At 56.9% G+C, this 19,444-nt stretch overlaps 1 protein-coding gene across 1 annotated transcript; it reads left to right on the top strand.

Annotated features, from left to right (window-relative positions):
* Window positions 1-1,324: 1,324 nt before the first annotated feature.
* On the top strand, window positions 1,325-11,418 carry KCNK18 (potassium two pore domain channel subfamily K member 18). Its single transcript, XM_059661987.1, has 3 exons — window positions 1,325-1,544; window positions 4,332-4,460; window positions 10,637-11,418. The coding sequence occupies exons 1-3, from the start codon at window positions 1,325-1,327 to the stop codon at window positions 11,416-11,418; spliced, it is 1,131 nt and encodes a 376-aa protein (XP_059517970.1).
* The last annotated feature ends 8,026 nt before the right edge of the window (window positions 11,419-19,444 follow it).

Below are 19,444 nucleotides of genomic sequence, written 5' to 3' on the forward strand. Positions count from 1 at the left end.
GCGAGGCCCCATCCCGTGCCACCACCTGGGCACTGTCTGAAGGCAATGGCCTGGGCAACCCTAGGGTCCAGCTCTTTTGTCCTCCTCCCTCATAGGTCACTGTCCTTTGTTGCATGGTGTCCCAATTATTTTTTTTTAAAGCACTGCTTCACATTATGTCTTTCTTTCTGGTAAGAAATGATATCCATGTCTCTTCATCTTGACTGGACTATCGCCTGTCTTTGAGCTTATTCCTTCGATCTTCTGTTGTGTCCAGCCTTCAGTTAAGCCCATCCAGTAAGGCTTTTCTTTTTTAAATAGACGATTTTTAGAGCAGTTTTAGGAAAATTGAGCAGAAAGTACAGAGCGTTCCCATAGACCCCCTGCCCTAACCACGCACGGCCTCCCCCACGATCAGCACCCTGCCCCAGAACGAGCCCGGGCCTGGCTCAGTCACTCATCAGGAGCCTCCCCAGGCCAGGGCTTGCAGCGGAGGCAGAGCCTGAACGATGGGAAATCGGAGGCTGTCACAGAGCACGTTCCTCAAGGCTGCAAACCCTTTCACGAGAGGGGGTCTGAACGCATGCACCTCTTCACGTCTGCCCTCCGGGGCACGCTTTCCTCGTGGCGGAGCCCGGGCCAGGGGAGCAGTCCAAGTGCACAAGCACAGGTCGAGTGCCTGCTTACTTTGCTAACACCCGATTGGCTGGAGCGATCGTGTGGGCGGCCGAACATGAAGGCGCAAGGAAGTCTGCTCTGCCCACGCAGAGGGCATGGAAGGTGGGTATGCCACAGGGGAGTGAGGAATCGGGACCGATAAGTTGATCCACCAAGAAGAAAGGTCCTTGATAAACGCTGGCCACACTCGTCACTATCAGTACCACCTGCTCACGGGACCAGGCGCCGCAGACAACTCTCAGGAAGGACAGTCACTGGGCTAAAAACCAGAAGTCAGATTTGGTCCCTGGAAGTCAAAACTGCAGCCTCGAAAAGGGGCCAGAGCACAATCCAGAGCACAAAGCAACCACCAGGCCCCTCCTCCCAGAGCCCCTGCCGGGCAGCTCCTGGGCCAGCCAGGCTGCTGGGCCCACGTCTGCCGTCTGCCCTGCCCGGTGGATCAATAGTAATTGGGGGCGCTGGGGGCGAGTTACTCAGTTGAACTGACCGTAAGGAGTGCCGGCGCTTCCTGAGTCCTGGGGAGAAGCGCATGCACCATCCACTTAGTGCTGGAGCCTGGCCATTCCCGGGCACTGCCGCCCCTCCTCCTCCTCCTCCTCCTCTCAGCGGGGCCTGGGTGATCCTGCCTCTTCCTCCCGTACCTCCTGTCCTGCGAGCTCCTGGGAGGATGGAGGCTGCAGGGCCGCCCCAGGCCAGGAGGTGCTGCCAGGAGGCCCTGGAGAAACTCCTCCCTCGCCTCTGCTTTCTCTGCTCCCTGGTGACCTACGCGATGCTGGGCGCCCTGCTCTTCTCAGCCATTGAGGGTGGCCGGGACCTGGGGGCAGGTGACCCAGAGTTTGAGGATTTCTTGGAGCAGCTCTGTGGCCTCTTAAAATGCAACAGAACTGGTAGGTGGCTCACCGGGGCAGGGTGGGCCTTTTCTCCGTGGGTGGAGGGGCTGGGACCCTCTGCATGGATCCTCCCGTTCCTGGGCGACCTCAGGCCAGTGGCTTCCCTCTCCGAGCCTCAGTTTTCTCCTCTGTCAATAGGGAGAATAATGGCCTCTTAGGGTTGCCGTGAAGAATGTCAAAGAAGCACTGAGCACCCAGTAGCTGCTCCGAAAAGACGCCCCCTTCCCGCTGCCTCAGCCCCAGCCCCACATAGGCCAGCAGGCTCTGGGGAGGGTGGGCTGCTAGGGATATGGTGAGGTTGGGCGGGGAGGTGACGAAGCCGGGGCTAGGAGTTCCTAGGCTGGCCCTCAGAACGATGCCTGCCCCACCCATGATTCCATTTACAGGGATTAGAAGTCAAGGAACAATCCAAATTGGGCACCAGATAGATAGCAGCCTGCCCCCTACTCTCCTGCTTTCTATTTCAAGCAGCCTTTTCTGTTGTTGGACGCAGGGGAGGGGGAGAGACTGTAGGAAGACCTTGGGGCCTGGTTCTAGTCCTCCTCCCCAGGCAGAGCCGCTGCCCTCTCTGGGTGTAGAGTGCTGGACAGAGGGGGGCCCACAATCCCAAGGACCCATGGGAAGCAGACGAGATGATAAACGAGATGGAAGGCACAAAGTGCTGTGTCTATGTCCTGATCGGGTTTCACTTGTATTTCGCCACTGGTTTCCACTGGAGGCAGGTCCTCCCGGCTGGGGCTGACTAGAGGTTGGTTGCAGGGGCAGGGTCTCCCCTCTGTGGAGGGGCCTCCCCACCCCTCCTCTCTGCACCTGTACCAGACAGACACGCACCTGCTCAGCCAACTGGGAGGTGATTTCTGCCAGCGCTGCTGCTGGGACATTGAGCCATCGCCGGCTCTGGACTGTCCGCAAGGGCAGGGCTTTCCGCACCTGGCCATGACCGGCACCACCCAGGGGGCTTGTCTAAAATGCGCATGCCCAGCGCTTCCCCAAACCGACTTAATCATGACCTCTGGGGCCGAGCTAGAATCTTATTTTTTAAAATATTTTTTATTGATTTTAGAGAGAGGAAGGGAAAGGGAGAGGGAGAGAGAAACAGTGATGAGAGAGAAACACTGACCGGCTGCCTCCTGCACTTCCCTACGGGGGATCGAGCCTGCAACCCAGGCATGTGCCCTGACCAGGAACTGAACCATGACCTCCTAGTTCATGGGCCGACCCTCAAACACTAAGCCACACCAGCCGGGTGGAATCAAATGTTTAAGAAGTTTCCCAGGTGATTCTGATGCACGGAATGGTGTGGGAACACGGGGCTGGTCCAGACACATTTTGTACCGATTTTCAATGGAGGTTAAACTCCTCAGTACGGACTAGCTAAGAGCAGACGCCATGCCAAAGGCTTTCCATGCAATAGCACACTCAGTCCTTACACCACCCCCATGAGGTGGGCATCAACTGTCCCCTTTCTCAGATAAAGAAACTGAGGCACTGGGAGGTAAGCGGCTTGCCCAAGGTCGCACACTAGAAAATGGGGCCAGGGATTCAACCCCAGGCATTTGGGTTCCAGAGCCAGAGCTTCCCCCACGCCCCCATGTCCTACTGCCTCCCTGCTGGGGAAACAGAGGCCGAGAAGCAGGCTTCCTGTCCGCAGCTATAGGAGCTGGTCAGGGTCAGAGCTGGGCCGGGAATGCAGGTGTCTGGACTCCCAGGCTGGTGCCCAGTTGAGTGAGTAGTGACTTCCTGCTGTGTGCCAGGCTCTGTGGCTTCCTCTTCCCACCACCCAGAGTCTGGCACGTGACTTCTAGGGTCCCCCAAACCCACTGGCTGCCAGGCCAAAGGGGCCCCTGAAAACCCCCCTGAAGAACCAGGGCTCCCCAACCTGCTTCAATATGTATATTGATTTCAGGGAGAGGGAGAGAGAAACATCAATGATGAGAGAGAATCACTGATCAGCCGCCTCCTGCACACCCCACACCGGGGATCGAGCCCACAACCTGGGCATGTGCCCTGACCAGGAATCGAACCGTGACCTCCTGTCTCATTGAGCCATGCCAGCCGGGCCCAAACCTGCTTCTGTCACGCATCCCAGACACCCTCGGGTGGCTGGTGCCCACAGATCCCAGTACAACCACCAAACTCCATCGGCTCTGTGACCTCCAGGAGGCAGTGCAGGTTGCGACCATAGCATAGCTTGCATTTCATAAAAGACTTTTGCTTTCAATTTACAAGATCCTGTGACAGACAGGGCAGAAGTGTGTGTGCCCCTTTGCACGGTGGAAGACGGAGGCCTGGAGAGCCCAGAAAGCCCTCCACGGCTGCACAGCATCCCGTGGCTGAGCTCGGGCGTGAGCCTGGGCTGCTCCCTGCAGGCACCCGAGCAGGACCTAACGGCAGAGACACTGACAAGCAGGGCCCCGAGAGCCAAGTGTTGGTGTTGATGGGGCCTCAAGGCTGGGTTGGAGGGGAGCAGCCAGCATGGCTCAGTGGTTGAGAGTCGACCTGTGAACCAGGAGGTCACGGTTCGATTCGGGGCACATGCCCGGGTTGCAGGCTCGATCCCTGGTGGAGGGGTGTGCAGGAGGCATCTGATCAATGATTCTCTCATCATTGATGTTTCTATCTCCCTCTCCCTCTCTGAAATCAATGAAAAAATATATATATTTTAAAATGACAGGGGTGGGGGAGGTGGGGCGCTACTGGTCCCTGGGGAAGACTCCCCTTCACCTCGGGGGTCCCTGTCTTGGAGGCGGAGCGCTCTCCCTCACTCTGGTCCTCTCTCTCGAGGGATGGAAGACAGGAAGATGGAGCTCCGGCAGCTGCTGTCCAAGGTGAAGCCCCAGTGGTCCAGCAGGTCCACAGACTGGTCCTTCCTGAGCTCGCTCTTCTTCTGTTGCTCGGTGATCAGCACCGTGGGTAAGTTCAAGGGGAAGGCTGGGCCTGGCAGAAAGGCCCGGGGGAGAGGGTGGGGCAGGGAGATGCTGAGGGCCCTTGGTGAGGATGCTGGGACCTTCAATTCATGTCGTGTGGAGGGCCTACCCTGTGCCAGGCCTACTGCGCGCGGGCGGGCACTGGTCCCAGCTCAGGACACAGCAGGCCCTGCCACTGGCCCACAAGGCGCCTTCGTGGGAATTAGAAAAGAGCGCCCTTTCTCAGGTGGGTGCAGCCCAGGCCTGTCTGCAGCTACAGGAATAATCAGGTCAGAGTCAGGGTCGGAGCTGGGTCTAGACTGGGCGTAGCCCCCAGTGAGCAAGGTGTTGGCTGGGATCCAGCCCCTTCTCGCCCCGCAGTTGAGTGCTCTTGTCCCAAACACCATCGGCCGGCAGCACCTGCCAGCCCAGCTCCTGGGCAGGACGGAGGAACTCGGGACAGCCCCGCGGTCAGCATGGGATGTGCTCAGGGCTTTGTGGGAGCGCCGACTTGGGGCAGCGGCCCCAGGCTTGAGGGAGGTCCAAGAGGCAGGACTGGAAGTTGCGGCTCCGGTGGCGCCTCCCAGTGGAGATACTCAGCACTGGGGCTCCCTGTGAGGGGCGGGGAGGGGAGGTGGGTTTCAGGATCACCAGCGCCCACAGCTGGTTTCTTCCAGAAGGCTGACATTGCCAGGGTGATGAGTGAATAACAGCGATACCCCTGAGCACCCAGCAGGGCCTCATATGCGTCATCCTATTTCATTCTCACGGCAACCCCATGAGGTAGATGCTGTTTCTGTCCCACTCGGCAGTGAGCTGGGGCTCTGACCGGGACGCCATGGCCAGGGAGGCAGAGGCAGGGCACAGCTGGCCTTTTCAGGGGACCTACAGCCCCAGGGAACACTTTGAGGGACAACCGTTACGGGGAGCAGTGTCTACAAGGAAGATCCTGGTGATGAGCCAGGGGGCTGAGAGCATGGGGTTTAGTTTGTTTTTAGTGTGTGTGTGTGTGTGTGTGTGTGTGTGTGTGTGTGTGTGTGTGTGTGTGTGTGTGTGTGTGTGTGTGTGTGTGTTTCTCTCAAGAACTTCAGGGGATTGGTCTAACTGATCTTATCATTCTAAGCCTGGGCACTACTGACAATATGACGGCTGGACCAGATGACTCTTTGCTGTGGGGGCTGCCCTGGGCACTGTGGGAAGTATAGCAGTGTCCCTGGCCCTTATCCACCAGCGGCTCTTACCTCTACCTCTTCCTCCGCTGTACCCACCAGTTTCACCAACCAAAAGTGTCTCCAGGCTTTGACAAACGTCTTTGGGGGCAATACTGCCCCCCGTTGAGACCCACTGAGCTAATACAATGGTTACCAAGGTGCAGTCTCTGGACCAGTAAGTAACACATGTATCACCCAAGAACATGTTAGAAATTCAAGGTAATTCTCGGGCCCATCCTAGACCTTCTGAGTCAGAAACTATGGCTGTGGGGCCCAGCAAAGTGTGTTTAACCAGTTCTCACGGCGATTCGGATGCATGCTAACGTGGGGAGGCACTGACCTGACGCCAGCCCTGGCTATCACCTGGCCGTCTTCCACAAGCTCCGCGCCTGGCCCCTGCCCCACGTCAATCAAGTCAGAATCTCTAGGGACGGGCCCAGGCGTCAGCCTTTCTCAGAGCCCTTGGGTGATTCTGACGGGACTCCGGGCTGGGAACCACTGATGTGATGGAAATGCATTAGCTTGGTTTAAATCCCCAGGAAGCGATGCTATCACCCACGATGTAAGTCAATTAGGACATCGGGCCGGCCAGCAATGACAACTGGAAGAGGATGTTGGGGAAAGTTCTGCACTGCCCAGAATCGATAATGGTGTTTGAAGGCCCTGCTGGCATTGCCGCTGTCAGCCCTGGGTCTCTGGGTCACCTGCCATGCACCTGGCCTTGATGCTGGGAAAGGGACACCTGACAGGTGTGAGGCTGGCCAAACCCTTGCCATTGCCAATTGGGTCAGCCCGCTTGGGTTAGAAAGTTAAGTGGACGAGCTATTAAATACTCCCAGCCTAAGTGGAGGGGACTGATCCTAGTGGAACATATAATAAATGCATTAGAAGAAATGATCTGATTTTCCATTATGCAGCTCAGCGTCCGGTAATTGGGGCAGTCAATATAGGCCCTTTGTTGGGGCTGGGCGCTCTCTGAGACTCGTTTCTGTGGTGTATTTTCTATAACATGGCATCTATTCTGGGTTATAAACATGTCCCACCCAAGGCAGCCACAGACTTTATTTATAAGGTGCGAAGCCCACCTTTGCCGAGGAGAGCAGGTTGGGTATGTGTGTGGGGGGAGGGGGGTGGGTGAGATCTTAGGGAGAGGGGTACACACCCTTGTGGGCTGTAGGCTGTTTGACCCTGGCCAGGTCACCTGACTTCCCTGTTCCATGTCCATTAACTGTGGTAACAATGGTGGTTTTGTATTGCAAGGAATTTTGACTCCAAAAGGCACTTGACTCTATAAATCTTGTAAGAAATGAGCATTTTTTCCTTTTAAAAGGAAAAAAAATCTGACCCTGGGTCTCCATACTTGCGGATGGGGAATTTTAACTCCTGACTTTCCTCGGGGTGCCTGGGAACTGGGGGCTCTGTGCTGCCTGGAAAACAGAGGGGAGAGGCCTGTCAATGGGCCCCCATGGCTGCTGCTGGCATCCTTCTGGGCTGATGGCTCTGTGGGTCCCATGACACCCAGGGCCTGGGCTCCTCTGGCCGGTCGCCATGGCTGGGCCTCTCTGAGCTCCTGCCCCTATAGGAGAGGCTCGGCTCCCTCCCCCACCCCCTTCCTCTCTCCTCCTCCCTGCTCAGGAGTCTCTCCCTGCCTTCCTCCATGGCCAGAGTCTACTGCCTCCTTTGCCCTGGCTGCATTGGTTTTAGCACCAGAAGTCCCATGTTCTGGGACACCCCTCAGTCCTGAGCAACTGGGGCAGTTGGCCATTCTACCCATGACCCACCTCTGTCGCCCGTCCTCCCTCTCCCTTAGACCCCACCCACCATGGTCTCCTCAGTGATCCTGGGCTTTCACCAAGGCCTGGAGGGGAGGCTGTCCTGAGGCCACTTCTGCAACCCCTGTCCCTCAGGGGAGGGCGGGAGCTGCTGGAGTGGAGGCAGTGGGAACCCTCAGTACCCTCCCAGCAAGTCCTGCCACACGGAGCAAACCCGGGACCCGGTGGGAGGTGGAACCAATGCACTCCCCAGCCCTGAGCCCGGTACACACTCCTGGCCGCGTCCTGCTGGAATGGAGGAGAGCCGAGCTCCAGGCCAAGCTTTCCTCTCAACCAGGAGCCCCCAGAGGGCGTGACCTCTGCCTGTTCCTTGTATATCCCCCAAGCTTGGGCACAAGAGCCTGGCATGTAGTAGGTGCTCCATAAATGTGGAATCCAGGCTGGGTGCCTTTGTTTTAATTGCTCACCCATCAGCCTGCTCTTTTAAAAAAAAATTTTATTGTTGTAAGTGTTACATATGTCCCCTCTTTTCCCTCATTGACCCCCTCCAGCCGGCCCCAACCCCCAGCCCAGGCCACCACCCTATTGTCTGTGTCCATGGGTGATGCATATATGCATTCAAGGTCTTGGGTTGATCTCTTTCCACCCCCCCCACCCTCCCCCGCCTTCCCTCCCATATTCCCCACTCTGTTCCATGCTTCCAAGTCTCTGGATCCGCCCTGTTCATCAGTTTATTTTGTTAATTAGATTCCACATATGAGTGAGGTCACACAACAGCCTGCTCTTGTACATCCTGTCCTGGATCCCCACCTGGAATCCCACACCTGCTGAGTGGGGAATGGCATTCGATGCACAGCTGTCTCCTCCACTAAACCAGAAGCTCAGCGGGGTTCAGTTCCCTATTGACTCCGCTCACTGTGTGCCCGGCGCCTGCCGTCAGCACTCCACGTGCACACACGCTAGGAAGACACACACAGAGCGAATCGCCCTGCCATCGCACGGAGCCTCTGGAACCAGCCAGGGTGGCCTGGAATGCCCCGGAACAGGCACACACTGCTGAGACCCATCGCGGGCCACGGCCCTCCCCCAGGACCCTGGCGCAGTGGGCAACTGATCATTCCCACAGGACAGAGCCTGGCCCAGAGCTGGCCACAGGAGCTGCAGTCCCGGAGGAGCTGGGGCTCAGCCAGCCTAGCAATTACCTTCACATTAATTTACATAATTGGGCTGGGTTTCCTGTATTAATCTTCCTCTAAGGCATCAAAAATTAAACACAGGCATTAAAGACGAAAGCGTTCCCTGTGTGTTGAGGTCACTGAGCTTGCCCATCCAGGAGGTCCGACTACCTGTGCTGTGAGGTTTGGCGGCTCCCTCTCCTGCCCTGCTGTACACATGAGGGTGGGGGTGAGGGTTGGAGAAGGAGGGGGTCCCAGAGAGCATGGAGGCCTCAGCCCACCCGCCCCTTTGCTTGGAGGACCTGTTCTCACTGGTTGGAAGGTTCCGCCCCCTTGGTGCCCCTGACCCAGTGGAGACTGAGCCCTGGCAGCCCTGGGGTGTGACTCCCACCTCCACTCTCTATCTCACGTATACTCTGGCCACATTGCTTCCTGTCTCCGACCTCCGTTTCCCCATCTGTGAATGGTGATAACAACGCCCACCTATGAAGGTGGGCTGACGCCAGCCCAGTGGCTGCTCAGTAGGCAGCTACGTTAGCTCCTGAGGGTGAGGACGCCAGCCTTCTCCAGTCGCCCACTATGTGTCAGGCACTGGCCCCATGTAGTCCTGCCTGCTAGTTGATAGACAAAGCAGGGATAGTCGTCCTCATCCTATATAATAAAACCCTAATATGCAAATCGGCCGAACGGCGGAAAGACCAGTCACTACGATGCGCACTGACCATCACGGGGCAGACACTCAATGCCTCAGAGCTGCCCCCTGGTGGTCAGTGTGCTCCCAGAAGCCGGGCTCACAGCTGGTGAGCACAGAGGAGGTGGCAGGAGCCTCTCCTGCCTCCACTGCAGGCGGGGGGGGGGGGGGGGGGGGGGGGGAGGAGCGAGGGGTCCCAGACTGCGAGAGGGTGCAGGCCGGGCTGAGGGACCTCCCCTCCAGTGCACGAAATTTCGTGCACCGAGCCTCTAGTTTACAGATAAGAAACCTTAAAATGTGAGCAGGCAAGTCACTTTCTAGTAAATGGCAGAGCTGGGATTCGAACTGAGATTGGTAAGATTCTAGATCAGCGGTTCTCAACCTGTGGGTCGCAACCCTTTCACAGGGGTCGTCTAAGACCATCGGAAAACACATATGTAATTACATATTGTTTTTGTGATGAATCACTATGCTTTAATTATGTTCAATTTGTAACAATGAAAATACATCCTGCATATCAGATATTTACATTACAATTCATAACAGTAGCAAAATTACAGTTATGAAGTAGCAACGAAAATAATTTTATGGTTGGGGGTCACCACAGCATGAGGAACTGTATTAAAGGATCGCGGCATTAGGAAGGTTGAGAACCACTGTTCCAGATGCTGGGATCCTAACCGCTTCCCCATCATTTGTGAACATGTCTAGCGCACTAAACCACGGTGGCTCTGAGGGCAGCAATTGCATTTTATTCACTTTCCAACTTCCTACTGTCCTGAATGCTATGCACACTGCTGTACACATAGAAGGCACATAATAATCACCTACTACACAGACAAAAACAAACCAAGAGGCCCAGACCTTCTAGCGAGGACAAGGGTGGCTCCTTAAAAACCCAGTGCCTTCATGGAGGAGGAAGGGGGTGGTGGGTATGATTGCAAGGCCATCCACGCTCCCTTACCTGCACTCATCCTGTCCTTCTAGGTGAGCTGGTCCATCTCACACAGGCGCTCAGGAATGGCCAGGCAGGGTGAAAGGCGGTCAGCTCACTCCCAATCACGTGCTTGTCCCCTGCCAAGGACACTCCAGGTCAATCATCTGGACACGACCTGCTCCGTCTCCTAAAGAGAAGCTGGGTGTCACCCCTTATGCCCCCCCCAAAGCAGGCCTAACGGTAGACAAGAGGATGAGTGCTTTAAGATGCATATTTGCAAACACATTGTGTCAAAGGTCAGGCCAAGGAGGGGAAAGGGCAGAGGTCTCTTTAACGCCTTTTGGGGTAGGGAGGGGCGGGGGGGCCGGGTGACCAGCCCAGCTGTGTCCTCTTGCAGGTTATAGCCACGTCTACCCCGTCACCAGGCTCGGCAAGTATCTGGTCATGCTCTACGCTCTCTTCGGCATCCCCCTGATGGTCCTGGTGCTCACGGACACAGGCGACATCCTAGCAACCATCCTGTCCAGGTCCTACAATCGGTTCCAAGGGCTCCTCCCGCTCCGCCCTCCGCTCTCCAGATGGTGCTCCCGACTGCTCTGCCGGAGAAGGCCTGCCGCCAAGCCCATGGACCCAGCCATCCCCAGGATCATCATCAGCGCTCAGGAGCCCCCAGGCCCCAAACCCGGCATGTGTCCCTCCGCCCCCAGCAACAGCATGGAGCTGCTCGAGGGGCTCCTGGCGGGAGACACACAGAACACGCTGCAACCGCCCCCGCAGGCTGTGCCCAGGAGTAACTCCTGCCCCGAGCTGGTGTCGGGGAGACTCTCCTACTCCGTCATCAGCAACCTGGACGAGGTGGGCCGGCAGGTGGAGCGGCTGGACGTGCCCCTGCCCGTCATCGCCCTCCTGGTGTTCGCCTACATCTCCTGCGCAGCCGCCATCCTCCCCGCCTGGGAGCAGCACCTGGACTTCCAGGACGCCTTCTACTTCTGCTTCGTCACGCTGACCACCATCGGGTTTGGGGACACCGCCTTGGAACACCCCCACTTCTTCTTGTTTTTCTCCCTCTACATCATCGTCGGGATGGAGATCGTGTGCATCGCTTTCAAGCTGGTGCAGAACAGGCTGATTCGCATGTACAAACAGCTCATGCTGCTCTTCGCCAAAGGGAAGTGTTAGGACCCCGCTAAACCGGGAAGGCGCCCCGGTCCCCGACGTGGCACGTGTGGGCCGAGCTGGGTTGCTTGCCTGGTCTTTCGGGGCCAGTGTAGTTAAAGCGTGGCCCTGCGGCCTGTCATCTGAGACCTTGGGGCCCTGATTTTAGCCTCCAGGCCCTGCAGAAAGGTGGCCAGTGCCCTATGTAACAGGACAGTAGACAAAAACGATCACCAGGCCCTAATGTCCAATTTATTTCCCTGTCTTCATTTTTTATTTTTTATTTTAGAGGCTGCTTATTCATGCTGGGGACAGTGAAATAAGAAAGGACCGGGAAATGATCCCAGGCTGACCTGCTTTGGCTCACTAAGAAGTCAGAGAAATGGGGCCTGGGGTTTGCCCCGGATGAACTATATCACTGCCCATTGCTGCCCTGGTTGCAAGCCTCGCGGGGTCTCTTAGAGCTTAGGAGATGCATGTCTATGGGGGAAGGAGGGAGGGGAAGGGGACAGGAAAGGCATGGGCATGTTCCCAAGAGGGAGTGTGTCCCCTGTCTCCCCTTTTTTTAAAAAAAAAAAAAACAACCATCACCTTATGTAGATGAAACCACCTAACAGAAGTCACCAGTTTTCTTGCACCACGAGAAAAAAATCGCCTTTGTTCTTGCACGTTGTACTGTGGGCTGAATTAAACCTTCCTGAGCTGCTCCCCCTGTGCCCTTGATGCAACAGAGCTCCTCTGAGCAGCCTCTTTTCTTACGTGACTGTGCGGATACAGGCGAGACCAGCCGATTCCAGCCCGCCTAAAATACGCCCATCCGCTGAGAGGGGCTGTCGCCCGTGTTCACAGGGCCCGGGAGAGTTCCTGATTGTCAGGGACCAGTGTTCTCACTCAGCGGGATGCGATTGGCACCTCCTGAACGAGTTGGCATGTGGAAGTGTTGATGCTTAAGCAAATGGCTGGGCACACAAGAGGTCTGGCGCTCGTCGGCACTCACCCTGTGCCAATTCGTGAATGAGCTGGCGTGTGAATGAGCTGGCTGTGGGGCAGATTCTGTAGGTGGCTCTCCCAGCTGCCCTGGCTCTCCGGCTCCCTTTGCCCGAGGACTTCCTCTGGCCCCTAAAGCTGGGCGTTCACAGGGCAGGCTAGAAGTGCCAAGGAGTCAGGGCTCTTGGGAGCAGCCCTCAATTCATGACTGATGGCACCCAGCTTCTTGCCTCTCCCCTGGGGTAACCCTGGGTCATATTCAACGCTGTCCCCGAGTTCCCAGCTGCCTGGAGCCTCCGCTGCTCATGAGAACACCCTGTATTGGCCCCTTCACCTCCCCGTCTCATCTCCTCACTGCTCTGCGATCACCCCTAAATAACCCACATGCACACAGTCTTTGTCTCAGAGTCACTCCTGGGGACCCGGGCCCTGGGAGAGGATGTGACAGGTCCGGGTATGATGGTGTCTGGCAGCGAGGACCGCACTTCCCCGAGTGGCCACCAGGGGGAGCCGCCAGACCGCACGGACCCCGCGCTCCCGGCCAGCCGCTGGCCCGTCTGCTTTCAGTGCCTGGGGGGCTCCGCCACCGCCCCTCTAGGAGCGGATATCTCCCGCCGTGGCCCTCTGAGAGGGGACACCTCCGACTTATGTCCTCACTGCGGTCCTAGAGGAGGGCTCCTCGGGCCTCTGCCCCCGCTGGGACATGGCGGGGCAGCCACACCTGGGGCCCAAGTCCTCCGAGCAGCTTTCACGAGGGGCGCTTCCTACTCTTGCTCCCTGTCCTTCAAATCGCCTGCCCTGCCAAGCTAAGGCCATGTGGCCCCTGGAGTCCCAGCCACTGCACAGTGTCGCCCTTCACCCGGGTCCCTTCCTTCTCTGACCCACCGGCCTCCCGCTGGGGGTAGACCGGCTGAAGCTTGCAAGACACACCTAGAACCTTCTGCAGGGCACGGACGCCCTGTCCCACTGGGATGTGCTGCTGGAGGCTCTGCGAGTGGCGGTGGTGCTGGGCTTGGATGCTGTGTCTAAAGCTGCCCGGTGACTCTCACCTGGTTCTCAGGGGAGGCCAGGGACAGGCAGGCTCTCCCAGGAAGGGGCGGGGGTGCCCCCTGCTCCTGGGAGGGCTGTGGGGACAGACCTGGCTGGCGCCGGCCTTCGGGGCCTTGCTCTGCAGGTGACCCGGACAGTGGAGGCCTGCTTCTGGGCCTCTCAGGGAGGACAGGATTGGCCTGGGCAGCGCCCGTGGCCCTGCTGACCTCGGGGTTCGGGTGCCCTGCCGGCTGCTTTGGTGGGTGGTGACTGGGGGGGGACCTGGTCCCCCAGGGCCCTGGCGCCCGTGTGGCTGCTGGGTGCACTGTCTGAGGGGGCCCCAGTGCCGACCGGGACTGGCCATGTGGCTCCGTGTGAAGGCCTCTGCCTGGGGGACAGGCCGCCTGGAGCCTTGGCAGGTTTCTCTGTCAGATGAGCGTCAAGAGGGTACCTACCTCCACGCGTCCTGTGCGGGTCCCAGAGAAGTGCTGCCCAGCGCCCCGCTCTGTGCGTGCTTTAAAGTCCTAGCGGTTCCGGGAGGGGATGAGGTGCGCCTCAGCTCCCCCTGGCACCCCTCCGGCCTGCGGGGGGCAGAAAGGGCGAGACCGGGAGGGAAGGCCTGGACGCCCGCAAGGAGCCCAGCTGATCTGGAGCGTCTCCATCACGGGCCCAGGGAGCATGCGCAGTCCCCGCCCAGGTGGGGCGCCTCCGGCAGCGGAGGCCCAGCGCACGTGGACTGGAGGTGGGAAGCATTCTTTCTGCTCCCCCCTTAGTGCCCTGGGGACCCCTCCCCAGCCTGCAGTGGTCACCTTCTCTTGGTTTCCAAAGCAGCCCTTTGCCTGATGGGCGCTCTCTCTCTCTCTCTCTCTCTCTCTCTCTCTCTCTCTCTCTCTCTCCCCCCACCCCACCCCCAGGGCTTCCACCTGCGGCCCATTGTTTCCTCCCTGTCTCCACTCCCTCCCGTTGGTCTCACCCACTCAGGTGCAAATTAGCACGATGCCCAGGACTCCACACTGAAGACTGTGTCCACGTGTCCAAGACGAGCTCTGGCCTTGACCCTGGCCTTGCTCCTCCCCTTGGCCCTGGTCCGTCCCCGCCCAGGTGGGGCGCCTTGGGCAGCAGCTGCCCGGCCTTCCAGTGGCTCAAGCCAGACGCCAGGGAGGCTGCTGACTGGGCTTTCCTCTCCCTCCTGCTCTGACTCGAGAGGCACGTGTGCGGCTTTTAAGAAGCCCCCAGTCTTGCCCTCCCTGATTGGCTCAGTGGATAGAGCAACGGCCTGTGGACTGAAGGCTCCTGGGTTTGATTCTGGTCCAGGGCACATGCCCGGGTTGTGGGCTCAGTCCCCAGTGGGGGGAGTGCAGGAGGCAGCTGATCCATGATGCTCCCTCATCATGGATATTTCTATCTCTCCCCCCCTCCCTCTCTGACATTAATAAAAATATATTAAAAATAAAATAAGAACTGATATTAATAAAAAAGAATACCCCCCCTCCGCCCCCATCTTGAGTGTGCCTCCCAGAGATCCCATTTCTCTGGTTTCAGGTGCGGCCTGTCAAGTGCCAGGTGAGCCTGGTTGCTTATTCACTCATTTATTCATCCACAGGCCACGGGTCAGCGAGCACTGTGCTGTGTGCCGGGCACTGGAGGTACAGCCCTGAGGAGAGCACTTCTCATGCCCAGGCACATAGCTGATGCTCATGCCTGTTTGCTGGGTAAAGGTGATCCAGGTGACCCGGACCCCTCCCCTGACAGAGAACCAATGAGACAGGTGGGTGACAGCAGCCAGGCCAAGAGGGTCGTCCCTGCATCCAGCTCCCTGGAAAGCCAGACACACGCCATGGCTGGCGGGGGGGGGGCTGTCCAGGGTCGCGAGGCCTGGGTGACTGGGCCGTTGCCATGGTGACCGATGTGCACCTGGTTAGCGGAGAACTTTGAAGTGGACTTGGCTGCAGGACAACAAAGAGCACCTCCATCTCAGATGCAAATCATGGCTCTTTTCATCCTCAGCCCTCTCCTGCTCTGCTTTTGTTCCTGCCATTAGATCAGAGAATAAACCCTTCCCCAGGCTATAAATTCAAAACACAGGCAATTAAGGGGCCTCTCTGAGGGTCAAGCCCTGCTTCAGTCTCTTCAAAAAGCAATGGCATGTGTAGAAAAAGAGATGGCCGTGCAGAGGTGGTCAGCATCGCCTGCCTGTCGCTCTCCAACAGAGGCAGTGGAGGGCAACAGTAGGCTTACAGCTGTGAGTACATGGAAGTGTTCATAAAGCTGCTGTGAGCATCATGGCCTGCCCCTCTTTTTCCATATGAACAACTGTTGGCCTACTTTTGCCCACCCCCGTGTTTACTGAGGACCTACTACGTGCGAGGACCCCGGGGAGTCAGACTGGCACGAGATGGTCTCCCAGAGCTTGTGATCAGGACTACTGCTCTGTGCCTCAGTTTCCACAATAGGGCTGAGTAGCCCTGGGGCTTCCATATGGTGCTTCCTGTAGCCCAGGTGCAGATTCCAGTCACCTCCCCCCATTTCAACCAGAGTCGATTTGCTTTGCTCTGTTTTGTATATTCTACGTTCCTATCACATTTTGTTTGAAGAAAAAAGTCCATAATGAGAGAGAGAAGAACCATTGGCCAGGAATTCCCTAAGGCTTTTCCCGAGGGAGTGCTCTGTGATGTTGACCGCTAAGGAGACCAGATTCTCAGGGCTGTTGGGCCTCATGGAGACTGATGCGCAGAAGGCAAGTTGCATTAGGACGTACACCTGCCTGGATGGCTGGCACCTGCCTTCATTTTAAGTAAGGAAAGGAGCTCCGCTCAGCCAGTGTTGGAAAGGGAGAATCAGGTCGGTCCTCACCAGGTTCCCCATGGCATCGCCCTGAGCCATCTGCCCTTCCCAGACTGGATGCTCCAGGCCCTCACGGCTCTGCCCTCGCCTTCCTCACGCAGCTTGGTCTGGGCAGCAGCCTTCAGGGCCTGCACCTCCCTCGGAGTCCCCTGCCAACGCTGCCTACACACACACACACACACACACACACCCTCCCCCCATGACGACTCAGGGTCTGTCCTCCCTGCCCAGCTCGAAGGCGTGGCCTCTGAGTGGATTCAACATTTCTTGTTGAAGGAATGTTATCAGGTGAGGTGCTGGGGCTGTTGTTTTGGGGGTCCCGCCCCTCACTCTGTGCCTTTCCGTGGTTTTCTCCTGAAATCGGGGTGAGCCGGGTGGGCAGTGCCCTCTGTCTCCTCCCTTTCCTCCCTGGGCACCCTCCCCGCTTCCTCCTCCACAGGTGACCGAGTGACAGCAGGGCGACCACAGAGTCCACTCCAGTCTTTCCCGAAAGCCGCTCACACTGTCTGGGCGGGGAAGCGGGAAGTGCGGCTGGGATGTGGTTTGTTTATTTATTTATTTTTGTTGTTAATCCTCACCCGAGGATATCTTTCCATTGATTTTTAGGGAGAGTGGGAGAGAGAGGGAAAGACAGAGAGAAACATTGATGTGAGAGAAACTCATCTATTGGTTGGCTCCTACATGCACCCTGACCAGGGCCTGGGCCGGGGAGGAGCCTGCAACCAAGGTACATGCCCTTGGCCAGAATCAAACCCGGGACCCTTTGGTCCACAGGCCGACGCTCTATCCATTGAGCCAAACTGGCTGGGGCTGGGATGGGGTTTATTGACTGTCCCCTGTCTCGAGGAGGGGCAAGAAAGCTTCATGAACGCGGCAAAGCCAGACGAGCTCACTTAGGGGCATTGTGCTGCCTGGGCCCACGCCAGGTTCAAGCCATAGTGTTACCTCTGGGCTGCGTCCTCTCCTGTTCGCCCCTTTAGGGTGCAGTGCCCTTCTCCCTCAAGGCCACGGTGGTGCAGAGAGAGGAGCGTGTGCACTGCAGGACAGCTTCCGTCAAAACGCGAGGACTTGGTGACATCACACACCGACCTTCCTCCAGGCCTGAAAGTGAAGCCTGTTGCAATCAGCATGCATTACTTTTTACAGTAAAAACCTTTTAAGACGTTATTGGGATGGTTTGCCACAAAAGCACATGGTTACAAAATTAAACCCACTGGGCAACAGCGTGCACAGCTCAGTGTGCAAAACTTGGTGCCAAGCTCTGGGGGAGGGGTTGACTCACAACATTTAATGACACCTGGCCCTGTCCCCTGGGGTTCACGAAGAGAGCCATGTGGGCAGGGCTCCGATAGACGGCGGGCTGCGTGAGGCCCTGAGGCAGCCTTGGCAAGGCAGCGTAGCCGGCTGGGGAAGGGCCAGGGTTCACGCTGGCTTGGGTTCAAGTTCTTGGGTGGAGGGAGAGAGCAGTGTTGCTAATAATAGCTCCAACTGAGGGATGCCCCACTGTCCATCCGCGGAATGAAAAGCAATTGTGTTGGGGGCCACACGATGGAATACTATGCAGCAGTGAACACGGATGGACTTCAGGTACACATGCTGCGGCTGCATCTCACCAGAGATACTGTAGGGAAGGAACCAGATAGAGAAAGAACACTTACAGAATGGTCGCACTTATACAAAGATTAAAAAAGACAAACCTCAATTCTATTTTTAGGGAAACACCGTAGGTGGTAAAATTGTCAACAAGAGCAGGAGAAGATGATCAAGAGCGTCGCTCGTGGGGGACAGGGGGTGACTGTGACTGAGGAGGGGCACCCAGTGGCCCCGCGGCTTCCAGCCGGGCTTCAGATCTTGTCCTGGGCGGGGAGGGGGGTCACACTGGGGCTCCCTGAACAACTATTCTTTCTATTGCAGGCAAAGGTCTCGTGCCCTCGTCAGTATGGATGACATATCTCATAATAAAATAGGAGGAAGCAGCAATAGAGGCCGTGGCAAATAACACTTCAAAAACATGGAAGGGCACAACATTACAAGCGGAGAGGAAAAGTCTTCACCCTCCTACTCTCCCCTCCCCCACCGACACCCACCCAGAGCTGATCCGCCCGCCTGCCTTTCGCACTTGCTCGGGTATGTGTAGCCTTTTAAACAAACGTGTTTATTTTCTTAAATTGGATCATTGCAGATAGGCTGTCCTGGGAGCTTTTGTTTCACTCAAGAAGAATACGTCTTGGGTCTTTTTCTATGGTAAACACGGTGCTATCTCATTGACCTAAGGCAGTGGTCGGCAAACTCATTAGTCAACAGAGCCAAATACCAACAGTACAACAATTGAAATTTCTTTTGAGAGCCAAATTTTTTAAACTTAAACTATATAGGTAGGCACATTGCTATTAACTTAATTAGGGTACTCCTAAGGCTTAGGAAGAGCCACACTCAAGGGGCCAAAGAGCCGAATGTGGCTCGAGAGCCGCAGTTTGCCAATCACTGACCTAAGGGGTCCCTTGGCCTTTCACTGGAAGAGTGACCCCCACTTACTTTGGGAGGCCCCTGGGTGCAGACACTCGGGAGGGTTCCAGATTCTTCCTGTTGGGATTCTGAAGTCACACAAGAAACTCGGCATACAAATGTCTTAACGGCTTTTCAAAAGACTGCTCATCCTGAAGTATTTTCTCTGCTGGGGGGGGGGGGGGGGCGGGGGGAGCAGGGGGGAGGGTGCGAATGCCAGGGGTTGTGGCCCCTGCATGCTGCCATTTAAAGAGGATTCATTCTTTGCTCTCCTCAGAGGAATTCGGGTGGCAAAGTCGGGAACTTCACAAATAAGACCCAGAAAGTCCCCTGGTAGCAGCAGCTCAGGCCACCTGTGCGAAATGGCTGAGCCAGGATATTCCCCAAAGGATCCTAGAAAAGGGAGAGCTCTCGTGTGTGTGTGTGTGTGTGTGTGTGTGTGTGTGTGTGTGTCCCCATCCCTGAGGCCCCCAAACACTGGCTCTGCGAGACAACATCTCCCACAAGACAACAGTCAATAGAAATCCAATTGGACGTAATGACTGGCTTTCTCTCCCCCACTCAGGGATGGCGACAGTGATTTCTCAGATGCCTTTTAGTTACAGACAAGTTTCTGAACAAAATAATTAGGTTTGGGTCTTTGCAGCCTGCCCTATTGGACTATCGATTATCCACTAACATCTCC

Source organism: Myotis daubentonii, chromosome 13, assembly GCF_963259705.1.
Source record: "Myotis daubentonii chromosome 13, mMyoDau2.1, whole genome shotgun sequence".
Taxonomy (NCBI): Eukaryota; Metazoa; Chordata; class Mammalia; order Chiroptera; family Vespertilionidae; genus Myotis; species Myotis daubentonii.

Excerpts from the sequence above, each read along its gene's own strand:
- KCNK18 (XM_059661987.1), top strand. The coding sequence starts at position 1,325 with ATGGAGGCTGCAGGGCCGCCCCAGGCCAGGAGGTGCTGCCAGGAGGCC. Across the intron at positions 1,545-4,331 it reads CTTAAAATGCAACAGAACTG|GGATGGAAGACAGGAAGATG; the intron begins GTAGGTGGCTCA and ends CTCTCTCTCGAG. Across the intron at positions 4,461-10,636 it reads CTCGGTGATCAGCACCGTGG|GTTATAGCCACGTCTACCCC; the intron begins GTAAGTTCAAGG and ends GTCCTCTTGCAG.